Below are 18,245 nucleotides of genomic sequence, written 5' to 3'. Positions count from 1 at the left end.
TTCTATTCGAGTGTGTGTAGTCGAGTCGTTTAAAATGGTCGGGTGTTGATGTATTGATGCCAACGATTGCGAAGTTCATCAAATGGGAATGGGAACTTTCTGGGGGCGGGGAAGAGTTTCTCGCACCAAATCAGAATTGAAATCAATATGCAGCGCGAATGTGAATTGACTTATGAATAAGAAATATGCCAATAAAAATATCTGTGGCATTTCGAAACGAGCCACGAAACGAACTCGACTCCAAACTTGGGAGCCCAGTACAAATTGCCTTGGACATGTGTGTGTGTGTGTGCGCGTTCTTCTGTGGATATTTTATGGCCCTAGTACTTAATAATTTAATGTACTAATTGCGGTTTGTGGTCACCGCGGCGTGTCACACTTTAAACTGGGCTAAAAAGGAAGTTGTAAACCGCCTGCCTTCAAATGGCCTGCCTGCAAAACAAAAGCCAAAAACTCTGCGAGTGCATCTCTAAAAATAATTATTAAAATCGTTTTGGGGTGGCGCATTTCCGGGTGTGATTTTGGGGGGAAATCGGAAAAGTCTGTGCTTCCGTTGGAAGTATTCTATTGAGTTTTCCCCCATCAACATCAAACCCGTTAGGCCTGTGGCACCTCTTTGCTTTTCCGCAGCGTACTTTAGTTTTAATTCCTCGCTACCCAGCCATATTTATCCGTGCTTTGCCATGCGCATATTTAATTAATAAAATTTGTTTAATATTAATTCGTGGTGCCTCCCTATATCTATTTTCTATGGTCCGCAGCTCGCCATCCCATGAATGTGTCCAAAACTTTGACGTATCCGCCGGAAGCACCTTAACTGGCCATAACAAGTGCAAAGCCCAGCAGGTGAAGAGACTCCTCCGAAATCGAAGGGGCTTGGGCTTGAGTGGAAAAGAAGCCCCCACCGAAGACTTTTCCAGCAATTATTAAACGGAAGGAATCGTAATGTCTGTGGGTGAGTGCTGGAATAATTGAAGACCCATGAAAAGTGTCTGGGTAAATTTATTATCTGGGAATTTTGGGAAGAGCAACTTTACCTTTACTGGGAAAGTATCGAATCGAGATTAAAACCTGATATAATGCTCCTGTAATAGAAGTTTTACTATTAATTCCCACAACTCTTTCAATTCTGCAGTAACTCAAACTAACCCAGAACCTTTTATATATAAGATACCAAGAAATTAACCTTAAGTAGAGATGTTCGAAGATGTCCAAGAAACAAGTATGGAGTCTCGGGAACCCTCCTTATAGCATGGCATGTCCAGAACACGACATAAACATGACAAACTCGTTCACGCCCCGCACTCACTTGACACCAAATCAAGTCGAGCTATTCGGTTTAGTCGGAGGAGGTTCCTCGCCTCCTCCGTGGAATTCCTAATGATCGCGATCGGCCCACGAAACTACTGTGCAACTGGATGGACTGGTGGACTAAATGAGATGCATTTCGGTTTCGGGGTGCATACTGCACTCACACAAGCGGGCATTGGCAATTTCCCAGAACGCCAACGCATTTATCATACAAACTCGAGCGATTAGTACGGGGGCCAGCGAACTGGAGCAATCCACTTAAGGTTGTCCCCAAGCGGAGAGCCCAAACCCAAACAAACAGTTTGTAAAGGTGGGCGGGGCCAAGATCGTGTTCGGGGGTTAGACTTCGACCCTTGGAGGCCCACCTAAAATCGGCAAAGTGCGATAATTCCCAGGGAATTACTCTACTGGGTATCGTATCAATCATTGGATAGCATCTAGGTTTTCGGAGGTCATCCGTGAATTTGAGCGGCGAGCAGTCATAGTGAAGTTGGAAATAAATAACCATCTAATTAGTCAGTTTTTTGTCAGATTGGCTTGCATCTATGTGAGATTGTGTAGCCTTCTTGTGGCATTTATATATTCCTATTTTTCTATTTCCCCAATTTCCCTATTTTCTTATTTTTGTTTGTTAGTTTTATTTATGTCCGCTGACTAGAACAAATAATCGGGCAGCTGATATGGGAAATGGCGCAATTAAAGTACAAAACACAAACTCCCCGAGATTCAAAATAGAGAGATATGTACATACTTATAGAGGGTCCTCCCTTTTTGCCGTCGTGGTCCGATGCCCGCATCCATAAGGCATTCTTATAAATAGTTTTTGTCGCCGCTGTCTATGTAAATCATTCATTAAATCTGCATTCAAATTCGTCCATTCATTCAGCTTATTTGCGCTTTTTAATTGCACTCATTGAGAATGGAGAATGGAGTTGCTGGCTGTTTGCAGTCTCTTTGGGGCGATTTTTATGGCCATTCATTCAAATTCTTTTCATTCTATATAGAATGGCTTGGTTGAACTGGAAAATACTGCAGTTTTGCTCAGTTTATTCACTTTATTGATGGTTTAGAAAAGAATTACCATCAGTAACTTAGGTGCCTTTGCATATTACCAGGAATTAAAATATGTTATATTTAATATATGCAAAAATCACCCACTAAAATGATCTTTAGAGATTTTTAAAATATGCTTTTGAGCTATTTCCATTTTGTATACTCATAAACCGATCATTTTTCACAGACTAACAACCTCATTTCCATTTTGTTTTCTACGTCACTATCCTTGACGCAAATAATTGAACATCCCCACACGCAAACGAATTACTTGGCGAATTTTACCATAATACTGAGTCACTCAATTCCATATTCAATTGATGATCCATACCTTGTTCTGTTGTAAAGCAGACGCACCTAAAATACCAATTATACATTGCGTAAATATTTACGCAAATTAAATTTCACTTGTGCCCGGCGAATTGCCTTTTGTTTTGCCAACATTCCCTGTCTGGCAACTTGTGGCGGTCGAAGATAAAGAAATCTATTAAGTGCGCCAGACAGACATCGGGCAAAAGTGGACCACAGGCCCAATTGGTCGCTCCATGGTGTCTCTCATTGCCAGCGACAACGTCACATCATTCAATAAGTACGATACGAGTATACGAGTATTTATGTATTTTTGTTTACGCAAATTCCCATGTCATGTGCTTCATTTGCGAGTATCAGCAACTGGGCTTCGCTGATTGTTTTATGGCTCAATTCCCACCGCGAATCCTTTGTGAGCTGGCCAACCTATGCAATCGCACTCAGCCAGCTGAAATGGGATCGAGAATCCAGACAATCTCCTAGTAAAAATAGCACTGATGACATTAGATGTCGCCAGACATTCATCTGCTACAAATGATTCTTCATAATTGAATTACATGGCCAGAGACAAGAGCGTAAAAATTTTAATTACACACCTCATAATCAAGCCGAAAGAACAGGAGCGTTGAGTGCAGACCCCATTTGAGTGGGAGTTGGGTTGCGGATGGAAAAGGAAAATGGAAAATGGGAAATTTAAAATGAAAATGAGAACGGGTGCAGTGAGATTGTCTAGGGCAGAGTTTTCCAGAAACGCGGAGCAGACAGTTCGGAATGTTGATCAAATTTCGTGAGGGAAATCCAAAGATGCATGTCGAGACTTAGTGCAAAATGCGTGGGTTGATGTGCCCAGTAGTATTTCCCTTATTCCAAACTATGTAACATGGATTTATGTCGACAACTTTGAGGAAGTACTGCATTTTGTAGAGTCAAGAAGCATTAAGTTAAGTTATTACTTTAAGTTTGTATAATTCCTATTTTGACATAGCAAGCGTCAATGGGATTGCAGTAAACTCCATTCGAGTTTCCCCACAGAAACTCTACCAAGTGAGTGTCGCACTCCACATGAGGATCTCCGATTACAAGTGCAGTCACTGCTAAATAAATCAAATTTCGACTTCACTCGGGGCTGCCCAAAAAAATGAGGAAAAAACGATCCTAAGTGCAAAGCGTTACGAGATCAACAACATCATTATAAACGTCATCGGAGGCACTATGTAGAATTTGGAGAAGTGCAGCTAGGGGATCGGGAATAGCAGAGTGCAATGCGATGGCGTAATTAATGCGCCACTGATCCTCTGGGGTATCCCAATTGACATTTAACATCAACCTGTGGTTGGCTCCACTGCAGCCACAATGCCTGGCCACCCCATCAAGTTGTGTAATCTCCGAGAGATTCCAGAGATTCGTTCACCCCGACTTGGACGCCTCGGAGCAACTGCGCAGAAAGATTCCCTGAATAAATGGCTTCCTTCTGCTGGCGAAGTAGGTAAAAAACTGAAACGACACGCGCTCCACGGGGAACAGGGGATGCAAATGGTACAGAGACCTGGCACGGGGATAATGCACTGAGAAAAAACCAGTACCGATAGTGAGAAAACTTATTTGAAATGGAGAAAAGAAACTTTACATATAATAAACCAAAACTACTTTTGCAAAACTATATGAATTCAAAACTATTGTTCTAATATAATTAATTTCGATATATTTGGAATCCTTAGGACGTAGCCCTAATAAAGTTGGTATGTTGCCATTCCTATTTATACTTTTCGGTCTTACTGAAAAATCTTTGATAAATTCAATATCTTTAGTTTAATCATTACGAGCTTAAAAACAGACCTATGTTTTTATCAGTGTAGACTCCGCTTTCGTTTTTTTGGCCTGGGTTTTTTGTTTTTCACGGAAGACCACGTTGTCATGTGCTCGCTGCGAGTTTCCATTAAGAAAATAATTAAACATTTGCCGTTGTCCAAAGCCCGAGATGTTTGAAAACTGACGGCTCCCGACTTTGGCATCGAATTGAAATCTGTTCAACAGATGTGGCCACTGTTGTTGTTGCTGCTCGGGGATTTATGAAGGAAGAAACGCATTTTATGCATTTCCAAACACCTTTCGCTGCCCGGCTTATAAATAGCACTCGGTATTTGGCAACAATGGGTTAAAAGTGCGCCGCCCTCGCCAGCATTTCGATCATGTCAACCGCAACAAGCGACAGGCGACAAATACAAGACACACAGCCCATAAAACCAAGATCATAAAAGTGTTTATTCGATTTCTGATTGCATTGCCGACACCTCTGGCAGCACTGCAGCACTTCAGGTAGATGGAAAAGATACAAAGATAGTTCTTCGACCGACCTCACCAACCTCACCTTTCTCCCTGCTTTCACTTCCTGATCACATCCCTTTCTTCGACGCTCGAAGGCCTGTGTTTTGGTAATGTCCCTTTGTCTTTGGCATTTCCGTTGTGGATTTTTCTCGAGTGCCCCTGCCCATTAGCATGGAGTGCACGTGCCCTCCATGGCCATGGCTATCGAATTTGGTTTTGGAATTTTTAATTACTAATCCTTGGGCGCATCCTTCATTTCGCAAGTTGCTTGTCCCTCAAGAGGGCGGCATCTCAATTTTCAGGCCACTTTACTTCCGCTGGGCCTTCGAACTGAATCCGAGGGCGGAACTCTTCACAACTATTTTATGGACTTTTGTTATTTTTTTTGGGTAGTTCTCTGACACGGGTTTTGGGTTGGGGCAGACAAAACTAAAACAACACTTTCGGATATGCATTTAATTGGTTTTTAAAACGGGCGACTTGCTGCGCAGCTCATTTTATGATCCTACAAAAATAAATCAGACACCGGAAAAATGCACAAAAAAAATTGTTGAATTTGAACAAACCAGAATGAATCGAAACTATTTGAAACTTGTACGCTTAGAAAGGTATTCAAATAAAATTAAATTTATTTAGCCATCTGCTTTGCACAAGAAAATTTGAATGAACGATTTTTTAAAAGAGTTTTTTTGGCTGAACCAAATATTCATTTCCGGCAATGATCTATGAACACCTGCTTTAAAATAGCAGAGCTATAAAATTTAATCATTCTCAAAGGATTATGTGCAGAAATACTTTTGGCAAACATTTGGGCCAAAACCCATTTGCTAAACTACAGAAAAATGTTTAAATAATTTCCACGCCGAACCTAAATTTATTAATACTTGTTTTCACAAACCAATCTTAACAGATGGCATGGTTCTAAACATTTGCCAGATTAATGGCAAAATATGAAGAAAAATAAGAAGGAAAATATGAATTCCATAATTGCCAAATCAAGCGCTGTGGGATTCCATTCCAAAGGAAACGATCGTGAGCACCTGCCAAAGAACGAATATGAATATTTTCTTTATAACATTATAATAACAATAATAATTATGGGCCCCCCCTGCTAATTTCCCTGTCGCGCCATGTTGCCAAACTTCCGGGCAGACGTTTTCCCTTCTTCCTTTCCCTGCATTTCCATATTTCCCCCCCTGAAATCGCTGCATTTTGGTTTTCCCTGCCCTTGGCTGTGCCCCCTTTGGGGTTAAATCATAAAAACTGGAAAATAATAAACAAAAAGATTCAATTGAACGTGAAGGAAAACTCGTAGTGCACATAAATGATTCAAAATTTGTGTACCATGAGGGGCCGTAGATGCTATGACTACACGGAATTCGAATTCGAATGAAAAAGTCTGAGTAAATAGCAGGGCAGGCAGGCAATGGTAGTCGAATGAATTCAACAAAATAAATAAAAGCAATGCACGCAATATTCCTGCAAGTGGCAAACAAATGCGATGGACACCCTGTTTTTGGCCCTGCCACAATGGCTTGTAATTATATAGTATGCTATATCTGCATAAATCGGGGAGTGCCTGTGAGGAAGGTCTTGTCTGGCCAATCGATGGCAAGACAATTTACGGGCAACAATACTTACTCTTTAACTATATACATACATACATACATACATACGGGGAAATCAAAAATTCACAATTACGCATTTCCCCCACTCACTGGATTTTCCACCTATTACCGTTCGTTCTTCCTGTTTGGCCAAAGCCCTTCCTGGTCGGTTTTCCAATCGATTGCCAATATTTTATGGCTGTGTATTTGTTCAGACCATCTAAGGCTCCCTTGCAATCGGTTTTATTGCCCAGTAATTACTTGTTTAATGTGCTCTTTTATCGAAGAGCAAACATACTATGAATTAACGTAGTGCAAGAAGTGGTTATTAATAAATGAAAACTTAACAATTGCTAGTAATGCAAACCTTCAATTGCAGTTCTTTTGAGGTAGATATATGTATATATTCCCCCTTGAACTCTTTCATAACTGACCCCAGAGAACAAAACACACTAGGAATATATACTAAACTATAGGCGGTGCGTGGGAGTGATTAACCTGTCAACAGCGATGAACAATCAGCGAAAGTGCAGCGAATGGCGCCCAATCCCGAAATGGAAACCCATTTCCCAACCCAGCACAAAGCCAGGATGGGTTGCTCCGCTCTGTGAGTAACTAGACAAAGCGGCCTGGCAGTGCGGTGTCTACAGATTTACGACTCGCCAGTTGAGTCCAGATCCCCTCCAGAACTTCCTAGTCCTCGGAACACGTGGAGCGTGCTGGCGAAGACAAGCATTTGACATTTATGTGCAGCAAATGCATTTGCCCAAGTACTCGCATTTGCCCAAGGCAATCGGCTGCAAGTGCAAGTACCCGAGCGGTTCAAGATCATTTGCGAGCAGCAGCAGCCAAACAAATACGGTGGCACTGAGAGAAATTTATATATACTTGTGTATTGAAAATGCATATTAATTATAATAATCCGGAAGAATGAAGAGAAACAAGCTCATCGCTAAATACTTTTCAGGTATTACCTCTGCGCTTGTAGTATCTGGCAGTAATCTACAATTGAGAAGTGATTTTTGCCAGTGTAACGCTTTAGAAGTCACTTGCTCTGCAGAGAGCCACTCAAAGATCAACAACAACCCTCGCTGGCAGACTCTCGCCTTTATGGACTACGAAATGTGCAATTTCTGCTCGGCTGTCGAGTTTTACGATTTTTCCATAGGTCCCAATATGCCGGGCATCTGTCTGGTAGGGGTTATTTGGTTATATCGATGGTAGGCCCGTTTCTAGACGCAGTCCACTTAGGAATTCCACGGACAGACCACATGGAGTCTCTAGCATTTTGCCACTTCAGTTTTTCCTCTAGTTTTCCTAGTTGCACTGGGGAAATGTGAAAATGTGTTCCCTTAGCATAATTGTTGCTCTCCCCTGGCTGCAATTTTTAATATATGTATTTTTTTTTTCCTTTTTTTGCCTTTGATGCTCTCGAGTTTCCCCTAATGTGGCTGGAATATGTCGCCTGGCCATCGCTCTTATTATGGCCTTCTATTTTCGGCCCAACATTGATGACAATTTTCCCATTTGCCGCGAAGTCAAAAGCGAAATGTTGCGAATTTTCTAGGACAGTTGAAGTGAGGCTCTGAGCAAAAGTTTGCCTTGAGCTAGGAGCTATTAGAGAATATATGAAATCATTTGGAATCGTGACATACATATGCACTGGCAACTGCTTCATCGGCATTCTTTAGAACTCTTTGTATAATGATTTTTGTATTTTTTTCCCATGGCATTTCGAAAGATTAATTCTCCCACCGCCGCTGTGCGAAGGTGAGTTCTCAGGGTGCCACCCGAAAACCGTCTCATAAATGTTTCCTGACAGTGAACATCATCGACTCGTGGAGCAACCCAACCACAGACAACACTCGGCGCACAAACTCAAACTTTGACACTGATGGAACAGCACGGGGAGAGGGGGACACGGGGGGGACTACTAAACGCGGGGCTCACCTCAGATGCTATATGGCATGCTCGTATGCTATGTGCCACATCAAGTTGGCTCATATGCTAGATGGGTCTTCTTCTATTTCTGCTATCGGAACTCATCAAATATGCACGACGAGACCAAGACAAAACGTACGCTCACGGATGGAAAATGGGAATGGGTATGGGTATGATGGGTATGGGTATGGAAAAGGGACTGGGACTGGGATAGGGAATCATGGACATCATGGAAATCATGGACTCGGCGGAGCGCTGGCGATGATAATTTGATCATGCGAAAAGCGCACGCAAAAGAAAAACATGCGCAGGTACAACAACAAAGTCGTTGCAGTTGTTGCAGTCGAGGAAAAGTGAGTTTTTCTCTGATAGCCGATCGTAGGATTCCTGACGCAAGGAGAGGGGGAGGGGGAGTTGCGAGTGGGTGATGGCAATATGGCAACCATATTTAAACACTGATCCCGTATGCGTGTGTGCGTGCGCGGGCGGGAGCGAGATGGGGTGAGAGTGCGAGGAAGAGGGAGAGATACAATGTTTTTATGCTGCTGCTGATGTCGCTGCACTGTGAGAAAATGGGAGAATTTGTATAGGCATAAAGATGATACTAAAAAGGAAGTGAGGCTAGAAAGAGAACTTCTTAGGAAAATCATATAGCAGTTACAAAATATACAATAATTAATAATTAAAATATAATAATTATACAATATTTATTTTAAATCACTGTGGTAGCGTTTTAACCGATACAAGTATTTTTTTGGTAATTTAAGAGAAAAATATTCCTACCAATGCAGATGAAACTTGTCGTTAGGAATCTATAACTTTCGGTTAGAGAATTCGTTAGAATACTGCCAAAATATTACTATGAAAATGTCGAGTGGTGCATATATATTTCTCTCGGTGCACGCTGAGAATGGGAATGGATGAAGAAGTGCGCGTATGGTAAATAAAAACCAAAACACGAGGAGGGATTCTCTGCGTCGGCAGAGGCAGCGGCAGAGGCAGAGGCAGCGGCAGCGGCAGAGGCATCGGCGGTGGCAGAGGAAAATGCAGACGGCGCGGAGTGTTTTGTTCTCATTGAAGTTTTAGAATTTATTCCGTTTCGGGATGTCAATGCAGACGCACGCACTGCGCGAACTCAAGTGAACCGAACTACAGTGAAATATATACCTGCTCTACCGCCAACCGCCTTTGAATCTAAATCTGAATTTGAATTTGAATTTATTTGGCCCGTTTATCAATTGACAGTTTGCCAAGTTAGCCATTTGTGGCACTCCCCTTTTTGTTGTGATTTCCGTTTACGGCCTTCAATTCGCGCCCCGTGCTGTGCGCATCTTTTGGCGCGTGCGCATGCGCAGCCAGTGAAAGTGCAAATGCATCGCAAGTCAGAGCTCTGAATTGTGAGCGACTCTGCGCACATCGCATATCAACTCAGCTCGAGTGGGGAAAAAAAACTGCATACAGGATCTCAAGATGTTTGTCACTGTGGATAACACAAACACCTTCTTCTCAGGTAAAATGCTGATGACAGGGAAATTGCATAGAATTAGGATAGAAGTCGCTCTATATATCATATATTTTATAATATATATGTATTATCATGAATAAAGGTTTTAAAGGACATATGAGCAAAGGTGAAAATGTTTTTATATAATCTAAAAACTGGAACCGTATGATGTTAAATGTATAAATGTTATTGACTATACTTCATAAGCACTTTGGCGAACTTAGCATTTGTTAAATTCAAACCACATATATTCCAATTGAATCCCACAGACAACCCGTATTACTTTTGCAATGATACCAAATCGCCGCGCACCCCGGACTCGCAGTCCTCCAGCCGGGGATTCTCGATCTTCAAGCGGCGCAACTCGAAGGGCAGCAGCCCCCGGCCGCTGGTGATGACCAATCCGGAGCAGATGCGACTGATCACATCCGCCAATCTGGACACCACGGCCACCATGGCATTGGGAAGTCCGCGGGGCAGCTTCAACTCCCTCGCCGGCTATCCGCAAGTGAGTAGCGATTTAATGGAGCATACTGCGATCCGGAATTGCGATTTCGGAATATGGATTCTGATTTATCTGGCTGAATCTGCCACTTCCTGTGGATGTCGAGTGGGCCCTTCTAATGTGCCGCCCTCTTCCGTTTCGCGTTTTTTTTTTTTGCAGCACGCGATTGAACTGCAGACGATGAACATGTACCGCCAGCGATCTTCGAATTCGCACTCGGAGTTCCGGGAACGCCTGAATTCGTGCAACGAGACCCACAGCTCCCAGTGTCCCGGAGGAGGAGGAGGAGGTGCATCCGTAGCCGGAGATCACGACGAGGTCTTCAATCCGCTGACATCGCCAACAAGGTGAGCAATCCCCAGCATCGAGCATTTAATGGGGGGTGATGAGGTGCTGACAGGATGCGATTGCAGCTGTTGACAGTTTCGTACCGCCCTCTTTTCCGCCCGTGCTAATCGTGCGCCCTATCTTTTCTCCCCCCCCCTCTCCCCACCACCCCTTCTCACTGCGACCGATCTTCAGTAGCAAATCCCATCGACATCACACCCTGCCAAGTGGCGGAGCTCGTCGCCATTCCCTGGGAAACTGGGCCCAACATCAGCATCAACAGCAGCATCAGCAGCATCAGCATCAAAACTCTGGAGCAATGGGACTGGGATCCCCGGATGAGGTGCCCAGCATGATGGCGCCCCGTCCGCCGCTCCTTTCGCCAAACAAATTCCGCGGCAGCTCCCATCGACGAAGAGGTGAGTTGACATTCCACGACACTTGCATTTCCCATCTGCTCAGTATGCTCAGTATGCCACGGGGCAATCGCGAATTCCTATGCTAATCTGGGCTCAATAAGCACAAGAAATCCATGTAAATGGAAATCGTTTAGCAAGGTGATGTGCTCATATTATAGAACAGTCGATAGGTGACTGCAAACAATTGTGGTCAACTGAAATTAATAGGATATTGCGGTTATATCTGTTAGGGGAAAATATACAAGAATTTAGTTACTTCATCTTAGCACATATTTAGTAAAAGTTTTCTAGCATTTATTACTTTTTTTCTACGTTATTATATTATTTTTATATTAATACCTTTCCATAAGTCGAACTTACTCCTGGAGTTACTTCAACTTGCCACTCTTGTTCTGACAAAGACAAAGTGCTCGCAAATTGCATTCCCTGCCCTCGTTTCGCGTTCGCATTTCTGCACTTTGGCGGCTGTCAGGCGTGCACTCCCCTCTGCCTCCTCCCCCTTGCCACTCCATTTCCCTGCCCCAAAAGTCCACCCTTCTGGGGCTTTCCCCCAACTAACTCCTCCAGCGGCCTTTACCTCGAAGCTTTGCATCACGTTTGCATATTAAGCGCAACTGCCAGCTCTTCAGTATTTTTTTCCCATTTTTTGCCTGGCAGGCGCCATGTATCTGGGTCCACTCCCCAGCCCCCGCGGCTCGCCCTCACATTTAAACCACGTTAACAACATTGCAATGTTTACGCAAGTGATAATTGTAATAGTATTTTGTCGCCAGAGCGACGCCAATCTTTGTTTTTCGCTGGCAGTGGAGCTTCTGTTTGCCTTCGATTTTGTGGCGTAATGGGGGGATCGCATATAGCCGATCGAGCATATATACAGTAGTATATATATATATATATGTATATAGTAGCTGATTGTTGGCAACGCGCCTTCCTGGCTGACTGACATTTTGCGGCTGGCCTGACATTGACAGTCCTCCGTGTGATGGATGCCCGCAAAGTGGGCAGTTGCATGCCAGATGGATGAAGTGCCTCCTGGCTGACTCGCATGTCCAGCAAAAGTCTCCGTCTTTATGGTTTATGAGTCGCTCAGGACTCCCAATGCGCGATCATTGTGTATTCATCATAAGCGTTTTCAAGGTTCGCCTTCGCGACATTGGGATATGATAAACAATCCTGAGAGTTGATTTAAAGCACTTCGTGTGACGGTTAAATCCAGCACGATTTTCGCGTCTCAACAGAGATCAGAGATAAGTACTAGAGGAATTATTGAGTTGTTGTTTCATTGGGAAACTCAGAACATTTCACTGTTGGGCTATTGTTTTTATTCACTTTGTCAGAGTATTAAGTTGGATATGCGAAATATAATAGTTCAAGTAGATCACTTTAGTTAGAAGTGTGCCATTCTAGTTTTTACAATTAAGACAACGGATTCTTTCCCTTATTGTTATTATCATCAATTGTAATAACGGTTGCAAATAATAATGACCCACCATATGCGACACACTTTTTGCTATGCTCACTGGCAATCCATTCGAATGTTTCGCCATATGCAGGAAACTAGGCAATTCGCCTCAATCGGCAATTAACCCACAACACCCACGAACAATTCATTTCTAACACCTCAATTTATGGCAGTGTAAAAACAAACCGAACTGAAATATCTCTGCCATATTTGCGAGTGTCCCACTGCAGTTGGCAGTTCGATTGGCATAAGTTATACGCACTTCCGCTCCTTCAATAACAATGGCCATTGCATTTTGTTATTATGCTGCTGGCAACGGGGCGGATGGGCAACATGGGCAGCATGCAGCATGGGCGATATTGAATGGCAATCGCAAACGAATCGCTTGACGGGGGCGGTGGGTGTGGCCGCATGACGAGCATAAATTGAAGAACTGCACATCCAATAAGGCACATCCAACTGGCTGGAACGGAACAGGGCATAATTGATGAGCGGACTCCAACTCCCCAGCACATATATGTATGTACATACATATAGTACCTATGTGCTTCAAACGTGTTAATGGCACGGAAGCGAGAAAAACGGGGAGTTGGGTGGCCAAGCCAACTGTTTTGCATATGGCGCGTGCCAACCAAAACGATTGGCCAAATTTGGCCCTCCTTCGTCCGTACCGAGAAATTGGCAGCAGCAAACTGTGAATACATCAAAGCCGCTGGGCTGTTTACGCTGCCCATGTTTCCTCTTTGGCTTTTCCAATCAAAAGCGCTTCGGAGTCAATAAAACTATGGCTGCCGTGGAGTGGAACACAAGAAGTGGCCAGCAATGTGCCATTTATCAATTTTACACTGTTTTTAATTGCGCTCCAGTCGGAGCTGCGGAATGTAGCAGGTGATTTGGGGTCAGCAATGCACGCATTCAGCATCCAAGACAGATGCATTGCATTCTGCTCTTTTCCGATTTCCCAATGCACAAATGCAGCAACGCACTTGTTTACCCCTTGTGCAACCCCAAAACGTCTGGCTTCTGTTTTCAATTCTCGGAACATCTGCTCATCAGATTACGCAGAGTGTGCTGCCACATCCATAGCCACATCCACCATCTTAAATGGGGGTTCAATACACTTCACTTGTAGACTCTATCTTGGGGGTACCTCTTTCCTTCCTCGTTGCGCATATCAAACAGCCCGAAAAAAAGAGACAGGCAGCCAAAAACCCAAAATCCCATATCCAAAACCCAAAATCCTATCGAGGAACTTAAGTGTCTTCCTTGGCGGCTGAGTCCAACACCTGTTGCATTCATAAATACCGAGCTGAGATTTGAGCAGAATTAACATAATTTTTGGTAGGATAATATTACCTACTCCCACCAAAAACCAATTCAACTACAAGAAACATATTTAACAATATTTTGCTCACGTTTCCATTCGGTGTTTTCCCTTTTTTTCCTGTTTGAAGCCTGTCTTTGTGGCAACTATTTAATATATTAGGCGGGGATAACGAGGATCAAAAGCCATACATTGACTATGATTACAATCTCCCTAACACCTTGAAATATATTTCGTTTATTGAAGAATTTTCCCAAGTTTGTAAATGTTTATGTTTTATTGCAATGCAAGTACCTTAAAGTTGAGTTGCCATCTCCCCTTTAAGATTTATGCCCACTTAACCTGCCAGAAATCAATCTCAGCTTGCCATCTTTGCTTAGCCATTTACGAAAATATATTTCTCGGCACATTAAGTTTTATTATGATTTCTTATTTTATTGCTGTTATGGCTGCCCTTGTGTGGAGTTTCTGCTGCCGCCATTTAAATGGCAGTAAATAAAAATTTCATATTTTTTTTATATATATGTTTACAAGTTTTCTGCCCCCAATGGAATCCTAACTGTTTGCTGTTTGGTGGGCCTTCCATAAAGGGCGAACTCCCTCCACGGGAGTTGGCGAAAAACAATTGGAGATCTGTTGATCGCTTAAAATGCCATAACTCCGTTTATAGCTCTGTGGTTGAAGGGGTAAGGGGAAGGGGGATATCTGAGGGGATCAAAGGCTTATTAAAAATGGACAATGCGTTGATTAAACGTCACGGGCACGTACAAAAACAACAGCGACGACGGACGGCGCGTTGACTTTTATTATTTTATAATCTCCCAATGCATTGTGCTTACCCCAGGCGAGAAAGAGAGGGTGGGCTCTCAGCGAAAGAGAGAGAGCTAATTGATATTCTTGGCATTCGATAAAAGCGGTAGAAGGCCCAAAGCCAAGTCGAAAGCCGAGCTTTTGCCAGTCGAAGTTGAAGGACTGTGGCAACTTGACGCTCCAAGCGTCGCGCATGCGCAGTAGCAAAACCCAAAAAAAATCCAGAATAAGTCCAGAGACTGCAGTGTTGTGTTGATACTCGTATATTATAGCCAAAAAACCTGTTGATAATGATCTAAGTTCTGTGCCGTGTCGTGCTGAGGTTTTGGAATTAATAACAACATGTTGCTGAAAGTGGAAAATATCGAAATGGAGACTTTCTGTTGCGGTGAGTAGTGCTTTTTATCTCCATCATAGACACCGAAACTCAATTACGCAACCAGGGCAGGAAAGTTGAAGAGCTCCGGAAAGCGGGTTCTTCAAAGTGCCAGCACTTAAAATTCAGGCAGTGAACTCCATTGCAACGAGTGATTTAAAATAGGTGGAAGGGTTCTAACTGCTGCATGGTAATTGAAGGATCTGCTAGAGTATGCGATTTAAAAAAGTGGATAAATCGTGTGTATGGTAATTGCAGGACCTCTCAGAATAAGCAATTTCCTGCCCCCTTTATACTGATTTTACATTTGGTAATTCAAACTCAACGGGGGGGCACGTGCACCAAAAAAAAGATGAGGGACACGGCTTCAAAAATAGAGCACAGATTGAGTTTCCGCTTAAAACAGTCTAGACTTCAGACGTTCTCTTTTTTCCGCTGCTGCTCCCCTATTTTCTAATTAATATCACAAAAAAAGGGCAGGAAAATGGAAAGCCAGACATAAAAACCGGAATTTTAGGGGGGAAAACCCAAGGCAGCTGCTACCCCAAAAAAACGCAGATGTGCTGGGGAGTAGCGCGTGCCCTTCGTCGACTAGGCTTCAAAATAATGCTCATATTTCTGGATGGGATGTGCCTCCTTTGCCCAGGCTCGTTTAAAAATAGCAAATAAGCAAACAGCAATTATAAACTCAATTGAAAGAGCTGTGCGTGATGTTAATGCTGAGCAACAGTCGCGGATCGCCAGCGGTTGATGGGGCAGAGGAAGAAAGGGGGCGGCAGAAGGCAAAAGGGCAGCAGGTGCCGCTCCACAGCAGGAAGAATGCAACTGCAACTGCAACTGCAACACAGGCACATGCCCTCGCCAGACAACAATAACAATAACAACAGCCTGCGCAGAAAGTAACGTACAACTCGCAGTTGGCGCAAAAAATAACAACGCGCAGGCGCAGAGGACGCCAAACAAACTTACTGAGCAAAATTATCCAAATGATATCCTGATACTTTTGCACATTTCCTAGAAATACATACAAAGCTAATAATGCGTTGTTTATGCTACTGCGCAAATGAACATCTTTGAAATTTACGTAAAATTATTCTAGAGTTACAATTTGTTTTTTTGTATCTTTTTTTTTTTACGTTGAAATATGATTAATATATTTCGCAATTTAGTATTTATCATTTCATTTATGTTTACATTTTCTGCTGCGAATATTATTGCACATCAGCGGTAGTTTCTCTCAGTGTGCAGCATGGCAGCGACTGCGACTGCGACACGCACCGGAAATCCCTCATAGAAGGCTGTTTAAGTGTGCGTGCGACTGCGACAGGCGAAGCTTGCAGCATAAATTGCATGCAGGAAACAACAAAAACACATATGGAGATGCTAGCTCTCTCTCACTGTCTCTCTCTATCTCTCTCGCTCACTCCCTCGCTCTTGTTTATTAAACGGAAACGAAAAATTTGACTTGATTATTGTCAAGTTATCATCGTGGTTGTTTCGTTTTTTTTTTTTTCACTTTTTCCCGCTTAATTTTGTACGCTTGCCATAAAAAATAGCGTTCTTGTTTACACTAGCCTGCAAAATGAGGGCCGTAGCTATTACTTTTAGTGGTTTGATTTATTCGAGGTTTTTACTCACGACTATTAGCCTTCAAGTAATTCGTAATTCCCATTTAAGGAATGCTTTTTTATGTCTTTTTTATAGTTTGTTGCTCAGTAACATGCATTTGGCAAGTATTTACCAATTCTAGAAAACCCATGCAGTAGGGAAAACATTTCCCTAAGCATTTCTCGTGAAAATTCTCCCCCGGCACAGCAAAGAGTTTCCCATCGAATACAGATGGAATGATGTGTGTGCATTGTTTTAAATTGGCCAACAAAATATTTATGACTGTATTAGGAGCGCCTCCTTCTGATGGCTGAAATGTTGCTTGTGAAATTTATGGAGACATTTATTGGCAGCCAGAATGCATAGATCAGTGGAATCGCTGGCGCAGTGACATAAATACCACCCCATTTCCCCCCCACCCACCGAAATGCATCGAATAAATAAGAAACGTAAAAAATAACACCAAACACCTCGAGAGCAAAGCATTTGAATCGTGTTTGATGGAGTGTTTGACAAAGTTGTCGCTTTTCCAACTGGGGCGGGCATTAATCAACTTTAGTCGTGGAACTTGGAGATGATGGGTGGAATTCTCCCCTTTATAAGACCACAAATGTTGAGTTTAACACGAATTATGAGAATTGTAATATTTTCGTTGAAAAATTACACTTTTCTCCGCTGCGAGCTCATCTTGACGAATGAGGCGAGACACTTGACACCTGCTGCACAATTACTCAATGCCCTAATACCACGAATCCCTCGGATCTATGTAGATCTAGATCTATATTTATAGAATGGACTTACGAAAATAAAAAAGAGTTGCCGCCCATTGTTGTTTTAACGGAATTATGGAGGCACATAATACCCACATGTGTGTGGGAGTCGTCGATATATGCTCACTCCCATGCATGCACTCTATATGTCTGACATTCCCCATCCAAGTCAGTCGAAGTCAGTACAAGTCTGTCCAAGGCAGCCAGCACAAGCCCTTTTATGACAGCGACAGCGCGGAATAACAAAACATTAATGTCAGAAACGTCAGAAATAACATCAGATATGAGGAACTTTTACCAGGGACCTCCCAGTTGTTTACAATTCACTAAAAACTGCATTAAAATGCCTAATGCCTCTTTGAACTTGGCTTAAGTCAAGGCCTCTCCATCGATCGGCGTTTGGCGATCCAAGTAAATGCATTTTATGCCTCGTACTTGATTGCCATTCACATTTATGAACTTCCCTTCTGCGATGGAGTTCGACTTCCTTTGGGAATATTTCACTTGATCGCGCGATTTGATTGCCGTCTCCTATTTCGCATTTCCATATCTAGAGTTTATAACTCCCTGCCTGGAACTCCATATACTGGCCCT

The 18,245-nt window shown here is 42.9% G+C and overlaps 1 protein-coding gene across 4 annotated transcripts in view; it reads left to right on the top strand.

The window, feature by feature from the left end:
• Nucleotides 1–18,245, top strand: part of LOC6537291 (phosphoinositide 3-kinase adapter protein 1) — a 31,960-nt gene that overhangs the window by 5,420 nt on the left and 8,295 nt on the right. Inside the window, exons 2-5 of one of the 4 annotated variants that reach the window (XM_015192776.3) lie at nucleotides 762–955; nucleotides 10,320–10,558; nucleotides 10,715–10,902; nucleotides 11,078–11,301. In XM_015192776.3, coding sequence (XP_015048262.1) covers nucleotides 946–955; nucleotides 10,320–10,558; nucleotides 10,715–10,902; nucleotides 11,078–11,301 — 661 coding nt within the window. In that variant the 5' untranslated portion in view covers nucleotides 762–945. Of the gene's footprint in view, nucleotides 1–761; nucleotides 956–9,643; nucleotides 10,057–10,319; nucleotides 10,559–10,714; nucleotides 10,903–11,077; nucleotides 11,302–15,094; nucleotides 15,286–18,245 lie in introns of those variants that run through there. The other 3 variants (XM_015192775.3, XM_015192779.3, XM_015192778.2) reach the window with 3 other exon arrangements.

Source organism: Drosophila yakuba, chromosome 3R, assembly GCF_016746365.2.
Source record: "Drosophila yakuba strain Tai18E2 chromosome 3R, Prin_Dyak_Tai18E2_2.1, whole genome shotgun sequence".
Taxonomy (NCBI): Eukaryota; Metazoa; Arthropoda; class Insecta; order Diptera; family Drosophilidae; genus Drosophila; species Drosophila yakuba.
The sequence above is the reverse complement of the archived record's forward strand: the minus strand, read 5'-3'. Positions and strand labels throughout refer to the sequence as shown.